Source organism: Miniopterus natalensis, chromosome 1, assembly GCF_054644295.1.
Source record: "Miniopterus natalensis isolate mMinNat1 chromosome 1, mMinNat1.hap1, whole genome shotgun sequence".
Lineage (NCBI taxonomy): Eukaryota > Metazoa > Chordata > Mammalia > Chiroptera > Miniopteridae > Miniopterus > Miniopterus natalensis.
The window spans coordinates 173147516-173167322 of NC_142081.1; the positions used below are offsets into that span (position 1 = coordinate 173147516).

The following is a 19807-nucleotide window of genomic DNA, read 5'->3' on the forward strand; positions in this document are numbered from 1 at the left end:
GAAAGTTTCAGTTGCTGAAGTTCTAACTTGAATTATCCTAGTTACTAATAACTAATCCCCTTTCATTCTTTCACCTGAAAACAAAGAGTTTACTAATTTGTTTTCCCCAACAAAAGCCACATTAAATAATGATATATACATACAATAAAGTTATCATGAAGAGATTTTAAGTTATATTTTTAAGACTATGGGAAAATGCAAATAATTTCAAGTGGAAAAAACAAAGGGACACACAAAAATATAATAGTATCCCAATCTTGCTTAGTGACAAGGAAGAGTTATACCAGAATGTTAAAAGTGGTTATTTTTAGATGGTAGAATTATCAGTGGTTTTATTTTCTTCTTTAGGCTTTTCTCATATTTTCCTCTTTTTGTCCAATGAACCATACATAATATTTATAACACGAAGAAAAAAAATCTTACTAGAAAAGACTCAAAGGCTATAAATTCTAAATGAATCAGCTTTTGTAATAAAAAGGGTGACTGATTCCACATTTTAAATCTCTTTGTAGCACCTAACACATAGCATAGCACTATGAATATATATTGAATAAATTAAATTAGATCATGCATATAATTTTCCAGTGAAAAGTATAATAATAAACTACTAAACCTGAATGTTGCTGTTTTCATTTGCCCGTCGCCTTCCTTCAACTCGGCTGATGGTTATAGTTTGACCAATAACATCAATTGCCCCAGGTAACCTCCTGTAACATAAAAATTGAATCAATTCACTTTCACCTAATTAGATGTTTAAAAATAACACAAATATCAGGTGAGAAATAAAGCTAAAACCCTTTGCAAAGTACTTTAAAATCAGATTACAATATACATTAAAAACTTCACTGAATTGGATTTCTCTACTTTGCATTGTCATAAAAACTAAATCTTATTTATAAACTTGTACCAATACACCCAATGATGATCATGTTAGATTTAAGTATTTTTATAGGTTTTCTTCCAAATTTACTATTTTTTAATAGTATCCAACTGAATTTATCTTTGTGGCATTGAATCAGGTAGCAAATGCTAAACAAATGAAAATAAAAAATTTTGGTCACTATAATTATAACATGTAGCACAGTTCTATTACAGAAACTTTTAGAAATTCCCCAAAAAGGCCTGAAAAGTAATAATACTCATTTCAATACACAGAGGGTATCTTCCTCAGTGATTTATTCTGAGCATTAGAAAGCACAAAAAGGGAACCAGTTTTATATTTTTGTTAACTTCCCTTTAGATAGAAAAATTCATGCCTGCCATATCTCCAACTGTAATTTACAACCCACTGAAGGATATAAGTAGATGGAAAATAGTCTACCACAAAATACTGCAAATTCAACAGGAAAATCTAGTAAGTTAAATTTTTTTAAAATGTCAAAAGCCATTTAGTAAAGTTAAGGACTTTATAGAAGCATATATGCTTAAATAAGATCCAGAAATTACTTGTAAGAATAGATAAAGAAAAAGGATGCAAATCAGATGAATTTCTCTTAATCTGTATTTCAGTTGTGAATAATCCTACCTTTAAAACTTTATAAAAGTAAAACCACCAAAGTGCCATAGATCCTTCTACAGTCAACAGTTAGGTTCCTAAAATGACCAAAAACAGCAGCTACCATTTGTTGAATGCCTATATATTTTACCTAAACCTCACAAGCCTTAACTTAAAAAACTACTGTATACTTGTCAGAAATTATAAAGCAAGGGCCCAGAATGATGTGTCACTGACCTCAGCAGCACTTAAATGTCAAAACTAACTTTTAAGCCTGAGTCTGATTTCAAAGCTTACAAACCCCTATCCCTTGAGTCATGCTGCCTTCCAGCAAGATAACTAACTGGCCTTTGAGAAATGTAAGACTTCTGGAAAATCAAGAATTGGTCTAAGTTTGTCTCAAGTAAGCCCCATAATTTTATGATCACGAAAACAAAACAGCCCTGTAGAAAGTATGTAATAGCATTTGAAATGTCTTCAACTACATAATCAATTCCCACTTACCATCTTGACCATTTTTAAGACTTCTATTCTCTATAATTTTAGTACAATTATTTAAAAAGTTCAAGCCTTTCTGATTTTACACCTTTATCACTGACTTCCTAGGCACCCTCAGGATCTCAAAGGCCAAGAGTGATTTTACTTAACCTATACCACCCTTCAAAAGAGCTGGGAAACTATCCTAGCACTAATGCATTAGAAAAATCCAAATACCTTTAACATAAATATTGCTCCAATTTCCTCTCCCAAACTTAAAATAATTATAAAGCAACTATAAACTTATCAAAGATATATCCACACATCTCAGATTCCAACATCCTAACAGATAAAGGTGTATATTCTGAGGCCAGAATTTCCCTCGCCATTTAGAGTTCATTGTAAAAATCTTCATTTCTATTATTTCCTTTTCCATTCTTTTCTAGTCTCAATTGCTGAATTCTCCCCCTCCATCTTTTTAAATTTATTCCCATCAAGAACAATTCTCACAAATTTGTTTGAATTTGCAATTTTTAGATTGCAAATTCTCCAAATTATTAAAAAGCAGCAAAAATTAAACTGAGATATAATATTCTAATTTTGTGCCAGGGGGAAATAGTTCTATAATCTTTCACCATGGGTTTCTAAGAACTTCTGCTTTAAAAACCTCTGTGGCATACGGGAGTACTTATTTCTTAAAAGTATATTTAAAATATGATCAGAGAAGTCTAATTACTTTTTTCCAGCTTTGAGTGGATTAATTACTAAAGACTCACAATGGCAAATACTATGCTTCTAAAAGTATAAAAATGAGAAACTAGCCCTAACAATATATCTCTCTAGAGGGAGTCCAGAAATTTTTAATTCCTTACATTTCCATAAAAATAACACCTCCCTGACCAGATATTTTTCCCATACAAATTAACTTACCTTAATCGGAAACGTGAAGGTTACCATTTTGTTTAGAAATATTTTATGACAAATACAAATGTACCAAAGTAACAAAAAGCACGTAATACTTAACACAGATGAGTAATTAAACAATTCAATGTTATTTTGACGCCACATTATGGGAAAGAATATTATTCTAAAAGTTGAACCATATTATTCTAAAAGTTTTTGACACAGCACTTTTTACTTCAATACATAAAAGATTTAGTAGAGCTTCACTATGAGGATCTTTAAACGTGGATTTCCACACAGCACATGTTTGGGCTTAAAATTTGTTCAGTAAGACAGCTAATGAAGCTGTCAAGATTCTCTTTCTAATACTGGACTCAATCATATAGTACACAGCTGAAATAGACAAACTGATCATAGTGATATCTACAGTTTCATTAATCTACAGTATAATACAGGCAGTGAACGTTCACAAGAGCCTCTACCTTTCCTTCTGGCACAGATGAATATGAAAACATCTCTGATATTATAATTAAATTAGATACAACAGAAATTTTTAAAATGACAAAATCAGAGCCAAGGGAAGATAGACAAAAGGTTAGTTTTTAATCTTTTCTCTGAGCTTATTTTTTAAGAGCTGAAATAAAGGACATTATTAATAACAAAAATATTTAACTTGTATAAGATAAAAACAAAGCATTATCACTGACGACTGCTGTTCCTGGCAATAATAGCTAGTATTTATTGAGTACCCACTATGTGACAGGACAGTACTATTCTAAGCACTTTATACATACAGGTGCTCCTTGATTTACAATGGGGTTATGTCCCAATAAACACATCATAACTTGAAAATATTGTTAAATTGAAATGCATTTAACATACCTAACACACCAAACATCACAGTTTAGCCTAGTCTACCTTACATGTGCTCAGAACATTTGTATTAGCCTACATTTGGGGAAAATCATCCCACTGCTGCTATCCAGCATCATGAGAGAGCATCTTGCCACGTATCACTAGCCTAAGAAAAGATCAAAGATCAAAATTAAGAATTCAAAGGATAGTTTTTACTAATTGCATATCACTTTTACACTATCATAAAGTCAAAAAAATCATTAAGCCAAAGCATCATTAAGTCAGGGACCATCTGTATTTACTCCTCATAATAACCCTAGGAGGTTGCAACTACTATTATTCCCATTTATAGATGAAAATAAACAGAAAAAAATTTCTCCTTTGAGTCCACCTTAAGAGAAAATATAGAGTACAGTAGTTTTCCAACTTTTTAGACCACAAAACACTGTTCTTTAAGAAATAGTTTGCACAGCAATCTAGTACACACATATTATATAAAAAACTAAGTTTCATGAAACAATACTTACACTCATTATAAAGGAAAAAATAACATTAAAATCAAATATAATTTTATTAATATGTAAATGTAACACAGGGGAAAAACCAAAATAAACAATACAAAACCAAGAAACATTTGGTGGTTGAAACCACCAAATGGATTTCAAACTCACAAATGGATTGCAATCTCATGCTCTGAAAAACAATGAAATAAAGATAGTCTCCAATATTAATAAAATAAAAATAAAACTGAATTTCAGAGCTGTTTCTCAAAATATTCCTCAACACTGGCTGAAGCGTAACAATAACGCACAATTCAATAGAAATGATTTAGTCAGGGGAAGCAAAACAATGAGTTCTGAGTATACAGCCCTCTAATAAACTGTGAGGCTTGATCTAAGAATTTAATTGTACTTTACTAGAGCAAGAGTCCTTAACTAGAATACAAGGGATTCAAAGATCAGTAGGTCCCTGAACCTAAATATATGCATGTGTATGCATGTATTTTTCAGGCAAGAGTCCACAATTTGCAGCAAACTTTCAAAGGGGTTATTATTTCAAAGACAGTTCAGAACCACTATTCTAAAAGAAGGAATGAATCACATATCCTTGTAGAAATCTATTAATATTGTTTTCTTACATCAGAGCTTCTAACAAGAATTGGGCACAGATAATTCAAGGGTGCATTCTCTAGGGGGGAAAAAAACCTAGAATGTGGCTATTTCATACTCCCAAGTTAAAGGCAGATGTCTAACTCAGGTCATACATCTAATAGATGGCAGTAACAATTCTGCATGAAAAATTGGTATAATATTTTTAAAGCTACTTAGGAAAGAGATGAGCCTTAAAGACATGTAGAATAGAATTGGACATATAGGATGGGAAGGAAAGAAATTTTAGATGAAGAATATAAGCAGAGAAAGGATATGAGGAGAATATTATGTGCAGGATTACAATTCAGCAAATAAACTCTCTACCAATCTGTTTGCAATAGAAAAAGTATGATCCACCTTTGATAGTGGTTCCTAACAAAAAGATTTTCCAAGAGACAAAGAATATAAATTAAATGAGAATTACATATAGAAAAGGGCTCTGTGAGGCTGTAAAACACTATGAAAATGTCAGTTCTCATTATAGTTAAATCTATCATTTTATTTTGAAATCCAAGATGCTCAATTAACATTTGATTTTAATCTTTATGCCAACCCAGAATCCAGTCTCTAAATCAGTACTTCCTAGCTTTGTCTGCACTTCAGAATCATCTGGGGAGTTAAGAAGGCTAATATCTCGAGTGCACATCAGACTATTTAAATTGGAGTCTCTCTTCGGCCTATGCATCAATAAACTTGGAAGCTCCCCAGGTAATTCCAACACATAGCCAAAGTTGAGGAGTACAAGCCAAAGAAAGAAACTTACAATAATATTCTCTTCCAGAAAAATTTAAAAGTTGATAAAAATCAATATTTAACCCATTATTAAATATTTATTAATATAGTCATACCTATCAAGGTCTAATAATTAAGATAAGGATGTCATTCATTGCATACATATTTTTATATTGACCTTTTACTTTTGCGTACTGACAGCAGTGCTTCTATACTTTTTTTTTTACTTTCAAAAGCACAAGAACCCTAGCCAGGTTTTTTTGCCCAGTGGTTAGACCGTAGGCCTGAAGACTGAAGGATATCAGGTTCGATTCCAGCCAAAGGCATGTACCTCTCGGTTGCAGGCTCGATCCCTGGCCCTGGTTGGGGCATACATGGGAGGCAACCAATCAATGTGTCTCCCTCACATTGATGTTCCCCCCCCCCTCTGAAAAGCAATGGAAGGAATATCCTCAGATGAGAATAAAAAAAATTTTAAAAAAAGCACAAGAATAATTTTCTCTATAGTGTATACACATATTTTATAAAAAATTTTAATATATTCTATTTTTATATGAAGATTTATTTTAAAATCCTGTCTAGAAAAGTAATATATGCCCCAAATTAAAATCACAGCATTTAAAACTATCTTCAGGACATGTAATTTTCTGTCAGTATTACATTTAAAAGACTGATGAAGCCTATGATAGGAGCAGATATCCAAAGAAGCTAACACTTACTAGGTGCCTTCCAAAAGATGCTTTCACAAGCTGAGAAATTACAGTCAAATCTCAGTTCTGGAACATTTCCCACCTAAAACAATTCAGTTCTTGACCAAGTTGTTCATGGGAAAAATGTCTCAGTTGTGGAACAAAACTTCCATTCTTGACCTGAAAACCCTTTCATGCTAATACATCAGCATGACAAAAAGTGTCTCTCAGGCCACAAAGGTGAGAATGTGCCACTATGAGTCAGTTTATCACCTAACTTCCAGTAGTTAAGATCTCAGGAAATTGTGCTGTCAATTATTTTTGTGTTGTTTTTTTCCTTTTGTTGCTGGCAAAATGGATGATTAGCACAATTTTAAAACATAAAGAGGTCATCAATAGTGCTAATGTTGATAAGAATGTAAGTCCTCATGAAACAGAAACAATGATCACAGGTAACTGAAAAGGTAGAAAAATTGTTGATTTCGATAAAGGAAAAGCAGTTAGCCAGAGACAGCATTTCAGAGGCAATGATACATGAAAAAGTGAAGATGCTGCATACTGACCTCCTGAATGATACCCCTGGAACAAGTGCTGAAAGTGATTATTTTAAGGCTAGTAGGGGCGGTTCAAATAAATTTAAGAAAAGAAGGGTTAAAAACGGAATCATTTAGGGATCTGGAACAAATTAATTCAATTTACATTATTTCTTTCTGTTTGTTTGGTTTTTGTTAACCCTCATCAGAGGATCTTTTTCCATTGCTTTTTAGAGAAAGCGGAAGGCGGGGTGGGGGTATGGACATCAATGGGTTGCTTCCCGCACGTGCCCTTATTAGGGTTGGGGACTGAACCTGCAACCCAGGTCCGTGCCCTTGACTGGGAATCGAACATGAGGCCCTTTGGTGCAGGGACCAATGCTCTTAACCACTGAACCACACGGGCCAAGGCCAATTTACATTATTTCTAGAAAAAATGATTCCATTTTCGAACAAATCACTTCTCAAACAGCCTTCCCGGAACTCATTAAGTTTGAGAACTGAGGTTCCACTGTATTTAATTCACAAGTAGGTTGCAAGTAAAGTGTAAGTACAATTAGTTTCATTTTCACAGATGTGGAAAAAGGCTCTCTTGTGTAGTAAAGTGCCAGCACCAGGACTCAGGCTCAGGTTACAACTCCAAAACCTTTCCCTTCTTTGACAAAAAGTATTTTTTATATGCTAATTTTCTGGGGCCTGAATTTTTAAAATGTTTACTTTTTTAAGCTATATTAAAAATCAAACAAAAATCCTAAATGCCCAAAGGTGAAAGATGCTAAAATTTGACTCACTGGAAGACATAAATGTGTTCATTAGGTAGTCAAGTGTACTCAATTTTGTGCAGAGCTTGGAATAAAGGTTTGTCTACCATATTTATGCTTAATTTTATTTTTTAAATGTATCACTGATAGAAAAAGAGATTATACAGTGAGTTGTTTAAAAATAAAGGCCTTGGCCCAGCCGGGCGTGGCTCAGCGGTTGAGCTTCGACCTAGGATCCAGGAGATCAGGGTTCGATTCCTGGTCAGGGCACATGACCAGTTGTGGGCTTGATCAATGACTCTCTCATCATTGATGCTTCTATTTCTCTTTCTCCCTCTCCTTTCCTCTCTCTGAAATCAATGAAGATATATTTTAAAAAAATAAAATAAAAAATAAAAAAATAAAGGCCTTCATATGTCTAATCACATAAAATCTTACAAGCTACACAATACAGCAATATGCAGAGTGCTCAATCAAATGCCATAAAGGTACAGGTACATCTTTTCAGTACATTATTTCATCAAGACATAATAGTAAGTAGTGCAAGAACAAATGAAAAGTCTCTCTTAGATGTAATGTTCATTTAACATCCAGTTTTATTACTATAAGTTTTATGTTTGTCTATTATAAGAATGCAAGCACGTTTAAATATTTTCATGGTTCTACACTGAAAAACAATAGTAAAATAGTTTGTTTATGCACTATGTGGATTATATAGTGTAAGTACTGAAATGTATTGCTTTCAGATACAAGAATAATTTCCCTGTAAACTAGCAATCTTATTTCAAGAAATAAACTATTGTATCAAAGATATGAGAATAATTTCCCCGTAAACTAGCCATCTTATTTCAAGAAATAAACTACTGTATCAAAAACAACTATTTTAAATAGAAAATTCTAAGTCAAATGATTGATATAAAAGGAATGCCAGGTGTGAAGCTTAAAATTGCATTAAAAATAAAGTATTTCTATGTTTCTCCTTATGAAAGCCAACTTGCCTGAACTGCAGGTATTAAAAGCCAAAAATGTAGGACTCTAGCCCTGGCTTTGCCTCTTAATTAAGCCATGAATTTGGCCAAATTCCCTAATTTCTCAGATCTCATTTTCCAGGTAAACCAGGGAATAGCCAGAAAATAAAGAATTTCAGGATTAAAAAGGCCTTCCAGATAACATAACCTACAGCTCTTATCATTTTACAAATGTAGAAACAGAGGCCTAGAGGCTTTAGGGAACTGTCCTAAATTCACACATGCGCAACACCAAACCTAATATCCAAACCCAGTACTTATGCCATGAAACAGGTATAAGTTTAAGAAAATAGTTATTCTTTATATATAAAGATACCTACTGATTCATTATCAATAGTAGCACGATGAAAATGAAGGCTCTTATTGTCTGGCCCTTATTGGATCATTGAACAGATGAAATATTAATCCAGTGTTTCTTTAAGCACTGTGTACTATAGTAATCAATTATTATATATAGAAATATTATACTATTAGCACTGCTATTAAACTTGTGGGTTCCACAGAAATATTAAAGGTGAAAAGATTCATAGACTCTACTCCACACTTTTTAGATCTTTTATTTAAAATAACACTTGAAATTTCTACTGGTTCTTCAAGAATTTTAGTTTTAAAAACTAAGATTAAGGCCCTAGCCGGCTAGCTCAGTTGGTTAGAGCATCCTTCTGATACACCAAGGTTGCGGGTTCAATCCCTAGGTCAGGGCAAATACAGAAACAACCAATGAATGCATCAGTAAATGTAACAAGGAAGCAATGTTTCTCTCCGCCCCCCATAATCAATAAAAAAAATAAAAAATAAAAAATAAAGTTAATCAATATTGTATATAATACATAAGAAAAAATGTCAACTGGTACTTTTAAAATATTAGTAAGATATACAAATTTTCATTCTATAACTTGTTAAAGCAACACATGCAATTGACACTACTCTAAGGATATAGATAATACAGGATAGGGCAAAAGGTTTACAATTGTCTATGGAAAATAATACGATAATTAATAAACAGTAATACAAAAATAAATTGTTTTTTTCATACTCACAATTGTAAACCTACCCTGTATATTTTGCCCCACCCCGTACATTTCTATCTGCATAAATTACTATACTTATAGTTGGGATAGCCTTTAAAAAGTGAAATACTTTTTACTTTGAGACAAACACCCATTTTTGAGAATGTGTAAGCTTATTCTCTCCTAACAAGAAATCCTATCAAAGCAAGGTGACTAGAAATTCCTATTACTTGTGAGGAATATATAATAAAGACCCCTTAAAAAAGAAAATTTTGATGTTTCCTCCCTCTGCTTTTCTTTTGGATGTTATGATCAAAGGTATCTGATCATAATTTACATGTTTAAAAGTCTGAAAATGAAAATAATTTAAAGCATATAACATCAAGCTGCCCAGGAAGAAAGCTTAAAATTCTATAACAACAAAAACATACTACTTCCCCCACCCCCCCAATATACCATCATTGTTTAAAACTTCAAATGGTAAATTAGGAAGGTATCTTAGTCTATATTTCTAAGTCAAGCTAATTATAATTGCTCAGACTGATTACTGTTGACAATGCACTTTCATACCCTAACATATTTGCTTTTCACTACATCCCTTATGATAGAAGTTATTATTCTCATTTTACAGGCTCAGGGAGTTACAATACCCATCCAAGGCTATATACTCTATAAATTTAAGATTCAAAACACAACCCAAAATTTTATGAAGTGTGGATGATGACTAAAAGCATAGCAACAATAAGGGAAATACCATTTCCTAGGATAGCTGGTAGATGTGCTTACTAAAATGGCTGGTTTATGCACTAAAGTTGGGACATAAAGATTGGAAAGAGTCAGTGGAGTCCAATTTCATGGGTCCGAAATACTGACTCAGAAGGTAAATGTTCTTCCAACAAATAGTGAAAAGCTACCAGGGATTTTTAAATAGGGTGCATTATGAGAAAGAATTAAACCTGCAGCAAGAGGGAGAAAAAACATTTATTGAGCACCCATTAGCATGGCACCATGTAATTTATATTATAAAAGGCTGGAGATGAGAAAGCATGAATAAGGTGATAAGGCCTGACTTAAAAAGTAACTTAAACCCTCAAAACTATACTGAAAAATCATAATTTAGGGAGTAAAAATATGGTACAGTCTAATCAAAATTTATTATCTTACCAATAAGACAAAACAACACTGATCAGCTAAACATCAGGGAGTATCCAATGTTTAAAAATAGCCTTACCTTAGATCAGGTGATTCGGCCCTCCCATATCGATCCTGCCACTTCCCAACGCTTGAATTGGCTTTTCTGGAGGCAGAACTTGTCTGAGACTGAGAAGAGGTGCTGTTTCTGGCGAGATAAATTTGCTATGTTTTTTCTTATATATTGTTGCCTCTGACCCCCCCTTGTTCTCTTTTTTCCCCCCTGACACACTTTTTATAAAATCCTTAATCTTGTTCCTATAGTATCATTCTCCATGTCACATAAAATATTTGCAGCAGTACTAAGACAGCTAGTAGTATTTAAATATAGATGTGTTATCAACATTTTACTAACTCTAGGATATTATTAGAAATATTTTTCAACACAGATGGTATCATGTCAAAATGCAGAAATAAGAACCAATGCTTTCTTCAGGTTATAATATGTAGTTGAGAAATAAATTTCTGAGTTTTCATGAATAACATTAATTTCTGCAGTTTCACAAAATCTTATTCAAAATTTTGGTATTTCTTTCCCTATATTTAGGTATAAGTATTCTTAGTTTTTAACAGTAACACTTCGATGTTTTATAAAAACTTACAGTAAATATTTCATAAAAATTCATTTCAAAATAATTTAACTCTTCAATGTAAAATTCTAAAAATGTATGTACTTATATATCTGCTTATTTAGGAAAAAACAAAAACAAAAGAACACACAGAAAGAATAAATCAGAAACTAAATGAAATGAAACTGACTATTGACAGGAATGAAAGAAATAGGGGAGTGACAAATCTGAGTATACTTTAGAATAGCCTTGCCTTTCCAACTATGTTAAATGTTTTATGTATGTAAAAAATAAGTATGTCAATAAGCAGGGAGGAAAAGAAATGCTAACACTGAATACAAACAGAAGCAATAGGTCAAACTGTATTTTAAATGATTAATAAAATGGCTATGAAAGAAACTTTTGAACAAAGGATTTTGACTAAATACCCTTAGTCTAAAAAAAAAAGAACTGCAAAGATATCTTGAACTCAGGCCTTTTGTAATAGTAGGTGTATATGTTCTAATGTATTTTGTGTGTATTATAAAATGAAGCAAATGAGAAATACTGAAGTTGTTGGAAACTAGATTTTCACTGTGGGAAAAGGGAGGTGCAATAGGGAAAGGAAACTAGAACCCTGTAGTGTCAAATTTTGAAAAACATGAATGCTTGTATGACTAAAATTTATAAATAGAACATACACATGGCAATTTCATATTGAAACTGCTTGGGTTTTTTCCCTAACTCTGAGTGCTGCAAATATCTGGAAATAGTGACCCCCAAAAGCAATAATCAGCGCCAACATTAGAAATGTTGGTTTCTAATGACCATTTCCCACTAAAAGGCATGAGGGTGCCTTTGAGAAATGGCTGCTTCCAGGGAAGGAGCAGGGAAGATACACGATAAGCCTGGAACATCTGGTCATGCCAGAAAGTAAAAAATCAAAAAGAAAAAGAAAAAAAAAAGATGAGGACATATCAAAAGGTCACAGAAGCCAGTTTGAAGAGGCTGCCATGGACCAAATCTGGAAAAATTTGAGCATGAATATCAAGTACAGTATATACAAATCATATATATAGTTTATATACCACATATACAAAAAAACCCGTATTTATAAGCCACATACACATACTCTCACACATAAAATAAAAATTAATGAGTTTGGCTGATAATAAATAAATAAGTGTGAGAGATGGGAAAACTCATTTTTAAAACAGAATGCCAACTAACAAATGTAAGAGAAATAACAGTTAGATAATCACTATTTTGCAGCCATTACATTAATAATATATTTTAGCAAAAATTATCAACAGATACTAAAATTCTTGGAAACTTCAAAGAGAAACAATTTCCATGGTCTCCTCCGATTACTTATTAAATACAAAGGGAAACAGTAACTTGGCAGTGCAGAAATCCTAAGGACACCACCACAAATAAGTGATTATAGTTATCATTACTAATAATGGGACAAAGTGACATCATGCACTTCCAGGATGAAGAACTGATAAGGGTAGAACTTCACTTACATAGTATTCCTGCCCAAAAAACAAAACCTGAATCTAATAAGAAGGAAACATCAACAAAACAATTGGAATGTACTCTTCATAATTCAATGTCAACAAATACAAAGAATACCTAAGAAGCTGTCCCAGATTAAAGAAGAAAAAAAGAGATAAAAAAGCTAATTGTAATAAATGATCCTGGACTGAATCCTAAATCAAGAAGGAAAGAACTTCCATAGAAGAAATAATTGGCAAAATTTATAGTTGTATTATGTCTTAAATGACATTACTATCTTCTCTCTAAAGTCAGTAAAATTTTACTTTCAAAGATGTCTTTCTAATTTCCATAAAAATAAAAAACAGAAAAAACAAATATTTAGGGAAATAATTCACAATTGCTGAAAAGTATCCTTTTGACCAAGTGAAGATGAATCCAGAAAACAAACTTTCCTAATGAAAAATGAGCACTTTTTTTACATCCAAAAGTGATATGCTAGGTATGTTTCTATAGGGATTGTGTTGGCAATTATCCATTTTTTTAGTAGTAAAACTGCTAATTTTTCTATCATTTCTTTACTTCCTTTTTACTGTCCCTTACCCGCTACTGTCCTCCCATCTCTCCTTAGATCCATGGGCCATCATTACAATCACTCCCTCAAGAACACTCTCACCTTCCTTGTCCTATCACCTTATCATATTTGCCTGGTATAACCTCAACCTCTGTTAAATCCAACTGTAGCTACTCTTCATAAACACATGAATACCTGACGAGGGCAAGAGAAACATACTGGTGCACGCTATTTTAAACCCATGGCCACTGACCTCAAGAAAAGCTGGGAAAGTAGTTTCTCTCCCTGTGTCATCGATTTTTCACTTGACTCATTCCTATCAGCATATAAAATGCTGTAATTTCTCCCACCTTGAAAAAAAAGCACTCTCATGACTCCACATTTCCCTACAGGCACTACGTAAAAATCCTACTCCTTTCCCCTAGTTTATTCACCTCCAAATGACTACTTCAGACGTTCTCCTCTCTTCTCAAACATTCAACACCCCTTCCACTAATCCTCATTTTCACCAGAGAAGCCTGCATCCTTTGCTGCTGAAACACTTGACGCAAAAAGAGAATTTTCAGTTGTTCCCATCACCATTATCTACCCATCCACCTTCATATACTGCTTTCCCTTCTGTAACTATGAGTGAATTGTCCATGCTCCTCCTTAAGGCTAAACTCTCCACTTGCATATTACATCCCATCCCCTTTGACCTTTATAAGGCCACTGCTCTAACAACTGTCCCTTCGCTATTAACTCATTCTCCTCAGTATACAAACATGCTGTAATTTCTTTCATTTTGAAAAAAGCTTTCTCCTGACCCTACAATCCCCCTCCAAATACTTTACCGTTTCTGTTCCCGTCAGAAAAAAAAAAGAAAAATTCTCAAAAAGTATCCTTATTTTTTCATTCTAATTCTTCCCATTCTCTCTTGAATCCAAAAAGTCTGTCCAAAAACTCTTTTTTTAAAATCTTCACCTTATACCACTGAAAATGATTCTGGTCAGGATCACCAACGACCCTTCCATTTTAAAATCCAAAAATCATTCTCAGCATTCTTCTTAATCAATCAGTATTATTTGATGGTTAATCATTCCTCCTACTTTGAAATGCATCCTTTTTAAGATATACACTGGGTCTGCTTCCAATTTCACTAGTCATTCTTCTCTACTGGTCTCCTTTTACTGTCTCATACTTATTTTTCTGACCTGCAAAGAGTGCTCCAAGGCTCTGTCCTCTTACCACTTCTCTATAAATACTTACCTCTTCTATAATCTAATTCAGTTTCATTTCATACTATTTAAAACAGTGATCACTCCCAAATTTGTATCTCCAGCCCATGCCTTTTCATCTCTGCTCCAGATCCATATACGTACTTCCTACATAAATTTCCACCTGCATATCTAATAGCATCTCAATTTTACTATGTCCTAAACTGAATTCTCAGTCTTCTCCCTGAAAAACTAGCCCTCCTGTAGTCATTTCTATCTCAGTATAAAAGATGTACACGATCTTTTATACCTTTTGAAATATATCCAGTATTCGGCTACTTTTCATCATCTTCATCATTACTACCTTAGTCCAAGTTACCATTATCTCTTGCCTAGATAATTGCTACAACCTCCTAACTGGCTCAAAATCTGATGGTGACTCCCCATTCATTTCACTTATAGGAAAGCCAAAGCCCTTATAATGCTCTTTATAATTTGTCCCAAGTATTTAAAAAAAAAAAAGGGGGGGGGATAGGCAAAGTACAGAAAAACGGCTGTTGATTTTTTAAATAGTTTAGTTTAATTATAATAATAGCAAATATCCATAGAGTATTTATTTACTATGTATGTACGTATTACGGTTCTAAAACACTTTACATAAATTAATCCATTTAATATACATAACTACCCTGTGAAGGAGGTATTTATTACTATGTTTTACACATCAGGAAATGAAAGAACGAGATTAGGGGATTTGCCCAAGGACACACAGCTAGTAAGTAAACAGAGCCAGAATTTGAAGTCTGACTCGAGAATCTAAATTCTTAACATCATCTACACTATAAAACACCATAAACTCAATGAATGAAAGTTGACCTCTTTTAAAATACGAAAAAAAGCACACCCAACAAAATACTATATATTAAAAAGATCAGTATTTCTCAGCTATCACAACTTCTTAGCCAAACATTTTATGAAGTTGCATTTAGTTTAAATAATCATATTTGGAAATGCTCATGGGTAGTAATTGTTAAGATGAGAAGAGATAGTCAAATTCTAATGGCTTTGTGACATTTAATTTTTTAAAAATAATACTTTATTAAATTTATTGGACAATTAATATGAACATACAGGTTTCAGGTGTGGGTTTCTGTTAGAAGATCTGTATATTGCTCTGTGTGCCCACCACCCAAAGTCATATCTTCTCCCATCACCAGATATTAAGATCTCCTTCACCCCCCACCCTCTGACATTTAATTTTAGCTGGAAGTTTCAAGAATCTCTATTTCAGGACTGAATTACAGAAAGTCTCTTCCTGCATCTATATATTATGAAATATAATCTCTCATAGCAATTCAAAATAGCAGAATAACAAACCAGAAAACTGTATAAAATAAATATAAGCAAGTAACACAAGAGGTAAATGAACTAGTAATAGCTGGGTTATTGATTATTTCAGGCTCAGAGAAATAACTGATTTAAGTTATCTAACACAAGATTAAACTGCTGACATCAAACTTCACTAGTCTTATCTAATCCTTTATTATTTTCCTAACAGGCTAGCCATTTGTAATGTTGAAATTAAAAGGACATCTTTTAGCATGTTTACCTCTTATAACTGATACTCTGAGGAACTCAAAGTTAGATGTTATCACAACAAGCCAAAGAAAATGGTTTTAATATGAAAGATATCCTAGGCTAAAATTTCAACAATCTCTTCTACTAAAATCAGTAAAATTACTTTAGGCCAATAGATTAGGATTTAAGGAAGTCCAATAATTCTTTATATAAGAATACTAAGCACAGAAAACAGCAAGACTATTGTTGTCACCACCTCTTCTGAATGTAAAATTGTCTCTATACACACATGTAACTATAGTACTATATTTCATTTCTCACTCACTTAGATCTTTTTAGGTGGAACAGCACCCAGATAAGTTTTTCACAAAGAATTCACTTTGTACTACACAAAGTAGAATGTTTCAGTTTTCTGGTGGCACATTCAGAGTTTTTATGCTTCACTAAAGCACTAACACAAGGTGAAGATACCAATGCCTTTAATAAATTGAGTTACAATGGTCTAACTAACCTGCTTGGTGGGAGTCCAGTCTTGAACAAAGAAGGAGGAGAAGTAAACTCAGCTTTTGTAGATGGAAGTGCTGCTTCCTTCTCCGAATTTCCAGTTCTTCCCTGCTGTACCTTCAAAAAAAAAAAAAAAAAAATTAGCTTAATTTAATGAAACACACTGAAGGTGTTCAAATATATTTGTAACATTTTATTTGAAATTAAATATAAATGTTTTATTGCTGAATATTTAATAAATTAACCTATTTTAGAACAGCATTAGGTGAAAGACACCAAAGACATATTATGGGATCGAAATGTTGCCAATGATTAAAAATTTCACACTAAGGTAACTTAAAGTCCAATGAACTATAATTCTTTAGGACATTAATAAATTCCCTAAGCTCACCACATATAAGTCCATGGTTACGACTCCATGTTTCAGAGTTCAAGAAAGCCTTTGAAGGATATTCTCCTTCTACATTCACTATCGTTATCTAAGAAAAACACCAATGGCCATTTTAGCCATCCTGACCATTTTCTATTCAGTGATTTGCTATAACAAAAATATGAATGATCTATCCCTGCAGTACCATACCATTTCTCCCATTTTCCCATCATCATCAACATCCTACCAGTTCTATACACTGGCAACCTGAAAGTCAGTCACCTGTCTCCTTAATACATCTTCTCCCTCTTTATACTCAGTTTCACACCAGTTATCTACTTACTCCATAATTTTCCCCAGATTTGTCCATCTTTTCTGCTCCTATCAGATCCTTTGAGTATGGCCCAGTTATTCTCCTTTACAATGGTTAAATATTTCCTTTATGTACTCTTGCTTTTATATTCACCTTCCTATCTTAAAACTGTCATTTATTTATTACATTTAAACTAAGTTCAAGTTGCTGACCACTTGAATAACATCACACCATACATTGTGCCTATTTGTATTCTACTGCCCCATTCAGACTAAATTCAGCATCACTCTCCTTTCCCCATGAGGCAAAGGCCCAGAGAATCTCAGAAACCTTGACTCTGAGATAGTCAAACCATTGATTCAATTCCAGAAATCACCTCTCTCAAATAATCATTGTGAGAAAAAGAAACCCTTATTTATATTTTTGAGCCATTATAGTCAGATCTCTTATTAATACTGCTGAGCCTAATTCCTAACTGGTTCCTTCATATAATTAGGGTTTTACATTAGCATTTTATTTGAACAAGTTCCACTGCTTAAAAGAAAAATCCATTTAAAAGGCACTGATCCTAATGAGGAATGATAAGTATCAGCATTAAGACGATGAGGATAGAAAAAAATGGATTTGATAGACATTTGACAGGTAAAATTGACAGCATATAGTGATGGGAAGTAAACACAATTCATTCATCATTTACTAAACATCTATCTGTACTAGAAGCTGAGACTACAGAGAAATACAACAAATCCCAGACTGTGGAAAAAGAAAAACATACAAACAATGAGAGCAATATAATAAATGCTGTAAAAAAAAATCTGAGATAAAAGATGCTATGGGAATATAGAAAAAGAAATGGATTTCTTTTCTGGGAATGTCAGGAATACTCAGTTGACATTACGGTCTCAACTGTTCTCCTGAGCTCAAATAATTTATATTCAACTTCTTAAAAGTCTAATAAATATCTCAAACTTAACATGGTCAAAACAAAACTACTGATTTCTCACTATCCCCCAATCTGATCCTCTCTAAGTCTTCATCACACAAGTAAATGGCACCATCATCTACCAAGTTCTCAAGAAAAAAAAATTTAGCAAATATCCAATACTTATGAACATCTAATGCCAACTTTACAATATATACCAAATTCAAACACTTATCATATGTCCACTCCTAAAAGCAGGTCAAACCCACTGCCACATCTCAACCATTCTAAATTAACTTGTCTTTGTGCTTTGGTCTCACCTATCTGAATTCCATCCTCTGTACATAACCAAAGCAATCTTTATTAAAGTGTAAATGAACACATGTTCGTCCTGCTAAAAATTCTCTAATAGCTTCCCCATGCAAAAAGAGTAAATGCTAAACTTCTTGTAATGGCCTACAAGGATTTACATGGCATGGGCCCTGCAAACCTCTCCGACCTTATTTTCCTCTATTCCTTCCATACTTATCTTTACTATGCCCAGTCATAATGGCTTTTTAAAAATTCTTTTTAACAGCTTTTGCACTAGATGTTCCTTTTACTTGGAATATTTTCTCTCCATACTGTCTCATGGCTCCCTTTTTATAATCATTTAATTATTGTTCAAATGTCTTCTTGGAATGGCATTCTCCAATCATTCCTGAATAATCTCTGTTGTATTGTCATTTTGTATTTTCTTCACAGAATTTCTCATTAGTATCATTATCTGAAGTTATCTTATTTACTGTTGTATGGTTATAGTCTGTTTGCTGCCACTGTAACGTAGAATCTTTGAAAACATGGTCGATGTTCAGTTCAAATCTAAACCCCAAGTGTCTAAAAACAGTGGCTGGCATGCAGTTAGTACTCATTATATCTATTATTTGATTGACTTTGGGAATTAGCTTAAATATCAGTTCTTCAAAGGTTCTCACAGGCCAGAGAGATTACAACTATATAATTTTTGGCATTATCATCTAGTTAATACCTATCTTACCCACGAAGTCAGATAAACTCTAATACACAGAATCTATGTATGTTTGTAATATTCACCTCACGTCCACCCCCAACCTGAGATGCTTCCTGACACAGTCAATGCTCAGTTAAAAACTGGGAAGGAGGAAGGGAGAAGGATTGGAGAAGAAAAGTAGAAGAGGAAAGAAAAAGGGAAGAAAGCATAAAGAAATAAGAAAAGATAGCAGGAACAAAAATACATTTTAAAACATGTAAATATTGCTTTTATTTCCTCAATTTTGTTTTCTTCTTGATTTCTTCATAGTATATTTCTTGTATTAAACAATTCTGAAAACCTTCACCATTTTAGCAACCCTCGTAATCAACGTCCATGATCATTATCCACTTGTTTGTCTTCAGATGTTATACTCAGGATTACACAGACTCAAAATTTGTTTAATCAGAACACAGATTATTTTTTCACCTG

At 33.1% G+C, this 19807-nt stretch overlaps 1 protein-coding gene across 17 annotated transcripts in view; it reads right to left on the bottom strand.

Annotated features, from left to right (window-relative positions):
- Nucleotides 1–19807, bottom strand: part of FIP1L1 (factor interacting with PAPOLA and CPSF1) — a 78176-nt gene that overhangs the window by 36488 nt on the left and 21881 nt on the right. For 9 of the 17 annotated variants that reach the window (XM_087827508.1, XM_087827502.1, XM_087827499.1 and 6 more), the window contains 2 exons: nucleotides 16730–16839; nucleotides 614–707 (listed from right to left, as the gene is read on the bottom strand). In XM_087827508.1, coding sequence (XP_087683634.1) covers nucleotides 614–707; nucleotides 16730–16839 — 204 coding nt within the window. Of the gene's footprint in view, nucleotides 1–613; nucleotides 708–10865; nucleotides 10974–16729; nucleotides 16840–19807 lie in introns of all 17 variants that reach the window. The other 8 variants (XM_087827484.1, XM_016207160.2, XM_016207150.2 and 5 more) reach the window with 1 other exon arrangement.